At 42.7% G+C, this 11947-nt stretch overlaps 2 protein-coding genes across 2 annotated transcripts; both read left to right on the forward strand.

Moving 5' to 3' along the window:
• Window positions 1-1406: 1406 nt before the first annotated feature.
• On the forward strand, window positions 1407-5362 carry nek2 (NIMA-related kinase 2). Its single transcript, XM_079290258.1, is given in 10 exon segments — window positions 1407-1672; window positions 2435-2652; window positions 2811-3051; window positions 3132-3214; window positions 3301-3427; window positions 3527-3761; window positions 4139-4193; window positions 4322-4395; window positions 4663-4739; window positions 4742-5362. Coding segments are annotated over 10 exon segments (1335 nt in total). The 5' UTR covers window positions 1407-1576; the 3' UTR covers window positions 4871-5362.
• Window positions 5363-6357: 995 nt separating this feature from the next.
• Window positions 6358-10971, forward strand: slc30a1a (solute carrier family 30 member 1a). The gene is made up of 2 exons (XM_079290470.1): window positions 6358-7275; window positions 8460-10971. The coding sequence occupies exons 1-2, from the start codon at window positions 6699-6701 to the stop codon at window positions 9347-9349; spliced, it is 1467 nt and encodes a 488-aa protein (XP_079146596.1). The 5' UTR covers window positions 6358-6698; the 3' UTR covers window positions 9350-10971.
• Window positions 10972-11947: the final 976 nt, after the last annotated feature.

Genomic DNA, 11947 nt, shown 5'->3' on the forward strand with positions numbered 1-11947 from the left:
GGCGTAGAAACTGCTCTGGTGACAGCCGGCAACCTGTTCCTGGAACTAGGAATATCAGGGATAACAAGGTGAGGAGAACAAAACCCTGAAGATCACATCAGTTAGTGTCAGATCTTTTTATTGCAATACAAATTATATTTACCGCTGCTATTTACAAACTTATTCAAAGACAGTTCGTCTGTTCATTTCAGTTGAGAATATTTTTAGAGCATAACTGCATATGCTCAAATGTTACTCGGCCTTTGGATATTTTTAGTGAGCTATTCTTACCTTGGCTTGATTCATTTTCAAGACAGCTACCAGAGCTTCAGTGGGAAACAAATGTTCTCAGTTCAAGAGCATTAAAGGCAAAGCTATCTATTGGTGGACCTCAAAGTCGGCCATAGGTGTACATCACATTTAACACATAATGCTAATGTTTTATGGACAAAAGTAGGGACTATTTCAGATAGTGATCACTGTTGGCCTATATATCTCAAAAAGGAAATGGTTAGTCATGCAGTTTATATTGTTTATTATCACCATTAGTTATCTTTCTAACAACTACTCCTCCTGTGGTCCATATTAAGATATGCAGTATTATCACCAAAGGTTAACTCTTCAATAAAAACATGTAATATTGTCAATACAATTTACTTTTGCATTACATATATTTATTTTTTATTTTTTTACTATATACAAACAATGCAGGTTGGCCAAATTGTTATACAATACAAAAGGGGTGGAACACAGTCAGTTAATAAAACAATCAGAATCCCTTCAGCAGGCCTACCATACAATTGTATCTCACATGTGAGTATACTGCCTATATGTAAATTATCTATATGCAGACAAATAAAATAAATATTAATTCTGTGTAAAAGAAAACGCTCTGTTACTCTGCCAAAATGTGCATTTAGAGTCAGCTGCTGACATTGTCTAAGGTGGTTTATAGACAAGCCATTCATATTATATAGGATAGGGCAGTGGTCAAACAGGAATTAACCTCATTCGTCTTATCAAAATGTCAACGTTTTTATTAGCTGTCCAAATACTGCCACATATTACATTTAAGTGAGACCTTGACGATCAATGAAAGATTTTTTTTTGTTGAGATTTTGAAAGACAATTTTCAACTGTCCTAAATAATTGAATGCGTCTCATGATCCTAACCCTGTTTTCTGGAAGCATGGCTATGACTTGACCGTGTTTTTTGCGCCATCCCGCGGTGAGATGAGCACACGTCATCTACCCGCTCTACTCTCGCGGGTTTCAGGCGCTTAGCAACCTCTTAACTTGTATTGTCGCCCTGTCCAATCAGGAGCCCCCGTGAGGAGAGAGCAGACCAATCACCAATGAGGATTTGGGCACCTATTTAAACCGAGAGCAAACGCTTCCTGTTTTGTTTATACTTCAACACACACGAGTGAACGAGCAAAGAAACCAAAAGCCAAACATTTGGTCTATTTCAGCAGAAAAGTAAAGTTAAAGTCTACTTCGGAAGTCGCTGGTTTAACTTCATGTTTAACAGCCAAGTATAACTTAACGTTAACGCTAAATTAACGTTAGCTTAAGTCCGGTAACTTTCAACGTTAAGATGCCGTCCCGTGTTGAGGATTACGAGGTGTTGTTTACTATCGGCACAGGTTCCTATGGAAAATGCCAGAAAATAAGACGTAAACCTGATGGGAAAGTGAGTAACGTTCACACGGTTTGTTTGCACAGAGGCACTGCCCACCTGTACGTAACGTTTACCTGCAGCCACGAGGCCGTTTGTTGTTGTCACTCGATACAACGTTAACGTGTAACATTAGTTACTGTTGATTTAGTTAGATAAACTGTGATACCAACAACAACAACTTCCGGAAATATGAATGAAAATGGCGTTAGACATATTGTGGGCCCTCAAAGTCTGTATTTTAGGGGGTGACATTGTAAATGGATGAGAGGTAACGTTACGTTGTTCTACTTTCCAAAACTAACAAATACCCGAACAAACGTTAAAAACCCATGAGAACGGTTAATCCTGTTAGTCGGCAGACAAACCCAGGTGTACATAGTTTAGATAATTAATTAAAATGTCATGGCGGCTTCTTTCCAGGTGCTCAAGTAATGGCGGACACCTTGATCTAATACCACCATTTACAGCTGAAAAGATTAGTCTACTGGACCGTTGGTAGTTAGGTTTAGCTACTTCTGCGGCTGAAGGGCAGCAGTGGTATAGGTTTAAAGCAATACTGTAACTTTAAAAACAAGAATTAACACGATCTATCATTTACTTAAATAATATTAAACTTGGAGCAATAAAACGTGGTGGCTATTGTTGGTAAACTTAAGAGATACTCTGTAACTGACTTTATTGAGTTTGTTAGTTGATCTGTGACTCTGCTTGTTTTACATTTGGATCATCCATTTTTAACCTCTCTTTGAATAATCATGCTTCTTTCGTCTCTAGATCCTCCTGTGGAAGGAGCTGGACTATGGCACCATGGCGGAGAGTGAGAAGCAGATGCTGGTGTCGGAGGTGAACCTCCTGAGGGAGCTCAAGCACCCGAACATAGTGCGATACTACGACCGCATCATAGACCGGACTAATGCAAGGTTGTACATTGTCATGGAGTACTGTGAAGGTGGGGACCTGTCCAGCCTCATCACCCAGTGCATCAAGGAAAGGTGACTATGATCCTTTGTCTTGAAATACACAATGCACTGCAGGTTGCGTGTTTATGTGCATTGTAAAAGGTATGGGTTATGTTTTCTTTCTACATCTGTGCTTCCTGTGTGTGTGTGTGTGTGTGTGTGTGTGTGTGTGTGTGTGGTTACCGTGGCAGGCGTTATGTGGAGGAGCAGTTTGTCCTGCGTGTCATGGCACAGCTCACGTTGGCCCTGAAGGAGTGCCACAGACGCAGTGATGGCAGGACAACGGTTCTTCACCGAGACCTGAAACCAGCCAACATCTTCCTCGACATCAGACAGAATGTGAAGCTCGGCGACTTCGGCCTGGCAAGGATCCTGAACCACGACACCAGTTTTGCAAAGACGTTCGTTGGGACACCTTACTACATGTCTCCAGTGAGTTGTTTGATCCTGCTGTTTTTTTTTTTTTTTTTAGGGCGTATTTGGAAAATGTAACCTGAGTTTCTTTCTTTCAGGAGCAAATGGACCGGATGTCATACAACGAGAAATCCGATATTTGGTCACTTGGGTGTTTGCTGTATGAACTGTGTGCATTATCGTAAGTTTTTCTCCTTGAGCTGATTTCCCCACTATGCGGTTTGTTGACTGTGAATCTGACGTGTTCCCTGGATTCCTCCTGTTTAGCCCTCCGTTTACTGCCTACAACCAGAAAGAACTGGCAGAGAAGATCAGAGAGGGCAAGTTCAAAAGAATCCCATACCGATACTCTGAGGAACTGAACACCTTACTCTGCAAAATGCTCCACCTGAAGGTTAGAAAGGAATAGTTTTGTCAGAAGCTTTACTTGTGCTACCAGCTAAACATTGTGTTTTCATGTTGGTGGGGTTCATTAATGTTTCTTTCTTGACAGGACTACCTGAGGCCCTCGGTGGAGTCTATTCTCCTGAGCAGCCTGTTGGCTGATGCTGTTGCTGAGGAGCAGAAGAGAGCACAAGCGCGACTCCGAAGGAGGTCGGCAGACTCTGACTGTCCCCTTAACAGGCCAGCTGAAGCGATTCCCGCCTCTGCTGCAGAGCTGGGACTCAGGGAGCAGGCACTGCGAGACCGGGAGAAGGCGCTGAAGGAACGTGAGCAGAGGCTGGAGCGTAAGACTTTTATTTGTACTCGCGCTGACCCACATCTGTTTGACATTCTGCTCACCTGCAGCTGGGATTTTTCACAAAAATCCCAAAACCGTCTTATGATTTTTTTTTTTTTTTTTTTTTTCAGGTGTAAAATAGTATTTAAATATCTTTTTAAAGTGACTGGGGGGAAATAAAAGTGAACTCCTGTGTATTTTACATTAAAATCCTTTTGCACTGAGGCCTAAAAGATTAGCGTTTGTGTTGCTTGTGACAGAAGTGTTGCAGGAGAATGTTATTAAAAAAAGTGTGTACGTGCAAATACAAATGTTACTGTTACACGGCAAGTAAGTGCTACGCATTCAAAAAATAAAAGCTTCTATTTTGTCTCTTCATTGCAGAAAGAGAGCAGGAGCTTTGTGTTCGTGAGCGACTGTCAAACGAGAAGCTTGAGAGGTAAAACGTTTCTTTTAAGGCTAGAAATGCTACAATGGATACATTTTCTTAAGTCATTTCTCCTATTTTGATCATCAGTCTTACCAACTGATTTGGTGTAAACTCTTCATCCCAATCTACTGTTACAGAGCAGAGAGCTTACTGAAGATTTACAGCCGTCCGCAGCAGAGGGATCTGACACCGTTCTATGGCAAAGATATAGGTATGGGAATGAGACGAAGACCTCTGGACTTACTCAACCGAGACATGAACTGAGAAATGTGTTCAGTTTGGAATGTGGATGACTAAAATTACCTTAATTTATTACTTTGTAAATTGTGTTTTTATACGATACTCAATAAAGAATTATTACACACCTCACGATCTTAAATCTAGCTGTCATGTTTGATTGCGAAGACTGTTATAGGGGCTACCTGATGATATACAGTTGATCCTTGTTAATCGGTGCCTCCTTACTGTTTGGTCCTAGATGTGGAGAACCTCTCCCCTGGTAAGAAGAAGGTCCACTTTGCTGGTCAGAGCAAAGGGAACCAGCGGCCATCAGACGGCCGTCGGGTCTCTCATCCCAGGATCTGATTTTGAGGAGGCTGCAGGTGGCCAAGCAGCGCGCTCAAACACTGAGTGAAGTGGAGAAGACCTGCCAGTTCAAGAGCAGGCAGATACTGGGCATCCGCTGATCGTACACATACCACTGTTTGACTTGTGACTGATATGTGGAAGTGAGGAGTCATAATAACTGGATTTAAGTTAAGCTTTATTTATGATGGGTGTATTGTAATATGTATGTTATTGCAAGCGTTGTAGTGTCTGTAGATGTATGTTGTGATTGTCTATGTACTGTATATTCTTGCTAAATATAGGCCTACGTAAAGTTTTCTCATAAACTGCTTAGAAATAGACAGAACTGAGTGATTGGGACTTGAATCCACAACAAAATATAAACACTATTGTGGTTTGGACAAGCGTGATAACGCATGAAGAACAACTCCTGAACCTGTGACGGCAATGAAATGTGCTGATTGAATGATTGTGAAGGGGGACGTTTGTATATTGCATTCCTTGATAACTACTTATTGTAGTTATAACTGATTACGATACAATAAGAACATTGTGCATCCTGAATGATCTGTGCCAAAGACACTCGGTATGCATAGTAAACTATATATGTACTATCTATACACACATAGTCAAATTAAATATACATACTTTATAAAAAGTTTTCAAAACCAATTACTCTTTCCATTTCCATTACAATTTACTACAAATGCACACTAGTGCTTAATACAGACAACTCCCACAAGGGGTCATCAGGTACCCATGAACATTCGACCACTCAATTCAGACTTACATATTATAGACAATAATGCAATTAGCCTTCACACCTGGAAGTCGTCTGTTCTTGATTAATGGCAGATTAAAGGGTAAGATTAAAAGGGACATTTATATTATATTATGCTTTTGTTCAACAACAGGCCTCAAAATTGAAGTTGATTAAATTAAAAGATAAACACGAATTGATAGGTTTCTAACGATGAGTAATTATTTCCAATTACATTTTTTTTGACAAAGATATAACTACGTATTGTTTAACAGCATTACAAACTGCTGAATATCTTTCTGTTTTAACACCAGTACACGTAGAGGAACAATCACATTGCCACCAGTAAAACATAAAATTCAATAAACCAGAATAAGTGTGTATTTAATGCAGACCAAAGACAAAATGAAACAATTGACAAACCAATATTTAACAGACATTTAAATTAGGTCTTTGTTTTATTGATTGCCTCATGTTCAGTGATGACAATCACTCTAAAGAAATCAATTAAAAAGGTGAATACAACAAAGGGCAGGCGCTTTCCCCCTGTTAACCATATCTGTTGAACATTAATGAGATTTTCTAAATGAAGTACTGATACTTCATAGATTTACAGACAAATTAGTCATCGCGAGATTACAGGCGCAGTTAGCGTTCTTAGCAACCGCTGTTGTCTGGCTCATTTGCTCCGCCTACTGGGGAGAGTCGCACAATTAGACCAATCAGATTCAAGCTTGTGTCATATCCGCCAATAGGAATCGTCCGGGGGCGTGTAGTTATGGGGCCGTGCTCCGTGTGGAAAGTTTACCGGCTCGGGTGCAAAGTTTCAGCCGTCTGCAAATCGGAGCTCGTCGGCAAACGTATCTGGAATATGCTGGTGTCGTCCACAGTCTATGTGTACGGTAATTAGTATAATTTACCGGATTAGTTTTACCGTTGGTTGTCTTCAGGTGATTACGAGTGATGCTGCCGTCACTGGAGAACAGCAGTGTGTAAATACGCTGTTAGCATCGACCGTATTGTCTCAGGGAGCCAGCTAGCTTAGCGTAAATCGTTAGCTCGGAGCTGTGTTAAATAGCTAGCTAGCGTTAACTGAGGTCCCAGTGAGCTCGTCAGAAGACAAAGTAAAACGTTGTTTAACGTTAATTCCAAACTTGACTCGACGAAGGACCGAGAGGAAAGAAAAAATGGCTTGCGAGCCTAACCGTGTGCGGCTGCTATGTATGCTCTCATTGACTTTTGGGTTTTTTATCGTGGAGGTGGTGGTCAGTCGGATGACTTCATCCCTGTCAATGCTGTCGGACTCCTTTCACATGTTGTCGGACGTTATCGCGCTGATCGTGGCTTTGGTCGCGGTGCGATTTGCCGAGAAAACCCACGCGACCAACAAAAACACCTTCGGGTGGATCCGCGCGGAGGTGATGGGGGCTCTGGTGAACGCCGTCTTCCTCACGGCGCTGTGCTTCACCATCGTGCTGGAGGCTGTGGAGCGGTTCACCGAGCCCCAACAGATCGAGAGTCCGCTGGTGGTCGCCGGAGTCGGTGCCGCGGGGCTCCTGGTCAACCTGCTCGGGCTGTGCTTGTTCCGCGGACACGCCGGCGGAGGCCACGGACACTCCCACGGAGGAGGTCACTCTCATGGGAATAAGAACAAAAGGGGGAAAACCGGCAAGTCCCAGAAGGCTGGCAATGGATCTTCAGGAGAGGAGACCAACAACCTGGTGGGGAACCACAACAGCCCGGGTGACGTGAGACCGAGAAATGGTATGTACCTGTAGCCATTGTGTGTAAAGAGTATTAAGTCTCTTCCCTATGTTAAATTATGTAAACCAATGTTAAAGTGTACTTTGCATGGCAGTATATAGTGACTCCAGCATCATTGTTTCCCACATCGAAGCTGACAGCATGTACCAGACTTTGTCTCCATTGTTAGCAGTCCTAGTTGCATAACAGTACATATCTTCAATGTAGCAGGAGGACACCCTGTGTGAGTGACTAATCCTCATAGTTTCTGCTATGGTGGTGGTCGTTAGACAAACGCGTTTGTTATCAGATATTTATTGGTGGGTGTCCTTGGAGACGTGGTCACCTTTAGTGATGGCCTCATCGATCAAAATTCTTACGGTTCACAATGTGAAGCACCAGACCAACCCCCCCCCCCCCCCCACCCCACCCCCAAAAGTTTGTCCTTGTCCTCTGAAGGGTTAAACCCACACAGAAAGCCATTTCTCCCCCCCACGCTGTTTCAATAAGTGGCGGCTACCCCCCCCCCCTCTTATTGCACTGATGGCTGTTCCTGGGTTCATACATCAGTGTACCCGTGGAGTCGACAGCCACTCCATTAACTGCTGATGAATGACCCGGATGGAAGAGAGCAGCTCATTGCTCAGGTGCTGCCTGCAATTACTACCGTAATTGAATGTGCTTGATGTGAACCACGGCAGAGTGTGTCGTAGCGTGTAGGATCCCACACGCTGGGAGTTTTCTTCCAGGGTGTGTCGCCCTGACTCAGTCACTCACTATCTACCGAGGTCAAAGCTAGAGCATTGTTGGCAAGAAAAACATCACCACTATGTCAACTCAATGGACTGAATGTATTTAGTAAATTGCCCTTAGTCCTCATCCTCTTGATGTTTTGATGGAACGGCTCCAACACGTTTCGCCTGATGACATTCTAGCTTTTTAGTTTCAAGTTTCAAATGAACTTTGACCCCAAATGCTGTAACTCAGCAATTAAGCAGCTGGCTGCCACTGGTCCTAGTGGCATCTCCTAACTTCATGACTAATTTGTCTTGGAACTGCAGTGAGCTTGTTGTCTTTTTTTCTGTATTGTCTATATCTCTATTTTGAATGCTGTAGTTAGTATATCCGTATTGAAGTCCAGTGGATTATTAAAAGTTCACTCGAGGTTCTGGTAAACTAAACTAACCTTTTGTTTTTATCTTCAGAAATCAGCTGTAAAGACAACACGGAGGTGCAGATGAATGGCAACCCCCACTTTGAGGACATGGACCACGACCCCGCGTCGCAGCTCAACATGCGCGGGGTTTTCCTGCATGTGTTGGGTGACGCCCTCGGCTCTGTCATTGTGGTGGTCAATTCTTTAATATTTACCTTTGTGTGGCAGCCCTGCATCAAAAATGAGGCGTGTGTGAACCCGTGTATCAACAGCCACACCACGGACCACCAGCACGTCAATCACACGCTGGTTGACCTGCTGGAAGGTCCCACTAAGTTTGCCGGCCCTTGCTGGGTTCTCTACCTGGATCCCACACTCTGCATCATCATGGTGTGCATCCTGCTGTACACTACCTACCCGCTGCTCAAAGAGTCCGCCCTCATCCTGCTGCAGACCGTGCCCAAGCAGATCAACATGCACCGACTCAACGAGCGCCTGCTCGGTCTGGACGGCGTGCTGGCCATCCACGAGCTGCACATCTGGCAGCTGGCCGGCAGTCGCATCATCGCAACTGCACACATCAAGTGCCATGACCCCACATCTTACATGGAGGTGGCGAAGCGCATCAAGGACTTCTTCCACGACGAGGGCATCCACGCCACCACCATCCAGCCCGAGTTTGTCACGTTCAACTCGGAGTCTCGGGACTCCCTCTGTGAGCTCTCCTGTCGGACTCAGTGTGCTCCCAAGCTGTGCTGCGGCTCTGCAGACAAACAGAACACAGGCTCTGATAAGAAGGCCGGTAGTGACTGCAAGGCTGCTGCCGCGTCAGCCCTGGAGGTGATCCTTGAGACCCCGGAGCTAGCTGCAGGGGTTGAGGTGCGCCCTCGGTCCGTGCCCGAGATCACCATCACTAGAGAGGTGGAGTCGTCTCTGTGAGATGGAGGGGATGGAGAGAAATGGAGGAGAAGCTGGAAAACCACCACACTGGACTGAAATCATTGTCATGGACGCTGTTATCTTTTTTGACCTGTGGCCCAAACAAGAAATCCTTTTCCATAGCTTTTATTCTCTGCCATTGCCCCGATTATGGCTGAACCCCCCCCCCCCCCCCCAAACCCTTTGTCTTCTGTATTTGAGTCATTCTTGTATTTTCCCCCCTCTCTGTATACCTATTTTCATTCCCGCTCTCACTTGGCCCCTCTCTTGTTGCCCTGGCATTATGGTGGCGATGCATGTTGGGGTTCACACACCGTACTTCCGCCAGGACCGGAGCGAGGCCTGCATGAGTGTTCCTCATTAGCACCGTGTTGTGATGCGTCATCTCATCCCATGGTGTTTCTGTGCCAAAGCTTCTCACTGCAAGACTGAAGGGATCTGAGAGACCCCCTCTCCTCTAAAAGGACACACAACACATGCAAGTCCGAGCGCACATCACTCGGGTATGTTGTTTAGTCTTTGGGCCCGTTGGCACAGAGTATGCCCTTGTTTTTTTGCGTAGGCTTTAAGCAGATCTATTTTCTTACCCTCCGGCCCAAAATGGAAGTGTGTTGTTTAATGATTTAACTATTTTAAGTTATTAGAAAGGATTTATTTCTCTCTGTAAATGCTGTTTGTAATATTTAGTTTGGATGATAGCAACAAATTTCAATTTTTTTTTCTGTCTTAAATGTTCTGACAGGCCATCTATGCTGTAGTCAGTTTTTCAAATGTGACGTTTTCTAATGATTTTGTTTCTCAAGACTCTTCTCTGGCCTTGACGCGGTTTTACTTGCGGCCATTAGTCGGATACAGAAGCAGTATCAACACCTCTCACCTTGCCTTTTTAAATGCAAAAAAAAAACCTGCTGCCGGGTGTGTTGTGAAGAAATGAGCACTGTATGCTATTAATGAAACACTATTCTCCGTATGAATCTGTACTGGAAAGCTGTCTTGTGATCGCTGTTGATTTTCATTTGAAATCCTCATGAATGTGTTCGTCACCGCGTCACAATCCATGCTGAGGGAGTTTTTCTTTTATATTTCTAGGACGTTCTTCTACGTTTTGCATGACCAAACTGAGACCTGGTGTTCGACTTTCAGGGGCTTCACTGAGAGCGCCGGTTGCTGCTTACCAGTACCGGCTGGTATCCTCCAACATTACTCATAAGTGAGTAGGGAATGACTCGTCTTGTAGCTTTTCTGTCTTCTGCTTTGGACAGCTGAGCAGGCTGTTTTGGCTGAATTAAAGTCCATACGGTGGCCTTTGCAATTGGTGAATTTTCCCTCATCACCACAGATATCATTTAAAGGTGGTCCATCGATGTGGTTCAGATTTCCACTCCTGAGTAAACGTGTATGCAATATAGAAATGTATTATGATGCATTCTTTCATGTTTGGTCACTTTTATTCTGTTGTTTTTAAGACTTGAGCTCTATGTGCAAATTGAAAACAAGTGTTTTTTTAATTTTAGATATGACATGTCAACTGATGTGTTTTTGATATACTATATATCTACAGTACCTGTCCAATGTGTCATTGTGAAATAAAACAAAAAAAATGGCTGTTTGGTACAGTTGATGAACCCAAATTTGTCCTTTGCCTTATTTTCACTTTCCCTAATCTTCAAAGTCAAAAATAATGTAATTTTATTTATTTCATTTCATATAAACAACCTGTGGTTATGTCTTTAAATTACCATCTTTACACATTCCTGGGCCACAAATGTTTTCGGTGTCTGACCGTGTGATGCCTTATATGTTAAGAGTAACATTTTGAAATCAACCTCTAAAAGTGAAAGCGGTGTAACTTTTTGTTTTAATGTCTTGAATGGCTATTTCACTGAGCCAGACTTTGATCTGTAGTTGACTTTTGCCTATTTAATCCACTTAAACCAAAGAAAGGAGATTAAAGAGGAGATTTAGGCTTAAAGAAGCAGCGATTGTGCACAGGACGGCATAATTCATTACACTCACAGCCTACATTCCAGTTTCTTGTAAAAATCCAACTGAAATTAATATGCGTGTTTTACTTTGCGGCAGCGTACATTTTGTAAAACATCTTGTGAGCTCACAACTATGAGAACTCACTGAATACACGAACATTAAGAATCAGAAACGTACTGTAAAGGTAAAAGGTTATTCAGATCCTTTGTTTCAGTAAAAGTATAATTCAAAACAAATGTTTTACTGTTTTCCTTTTTAATTACTCTCTAATCTTACTTTTTTTTTAGTTTAGAAGCACAATAATCAGCTAAATATAACAATTACAGATGAACGTACAATGTATAATACTTATATATTAAGTAAAGTACAAGTACCTCAAAAACTTGACTTACAGTGGACTACTTGAGTATATGTATGTTTTTACTTTCGGGTAAGAATATTAACACAACACATTGATGTAGGTTAAGAAAGTTAATATAATGACAATAAGAGAACATGGCCTATAGAACAAATAACAGTTTAAGACATTTTTCTTTACTAACAGAGCCAGAGTATAAATCGAATTGTCTTTAAAAACCACATGAAGAAACAGATTATATGTAAAGCTACACA

The sequence above is a fragment of the Melanostigma gelatinosum genome, assembly GCF_949748355.1.
Source record: "Melanostigma gelatinosum genome assembly, chromosome: 19".
NCBI lineage: Eukaryota > Metazoa > Chordata > Actinopteri > Perciformes > Zoarcidae > Melanostigma > Melanostigma gelatinosum.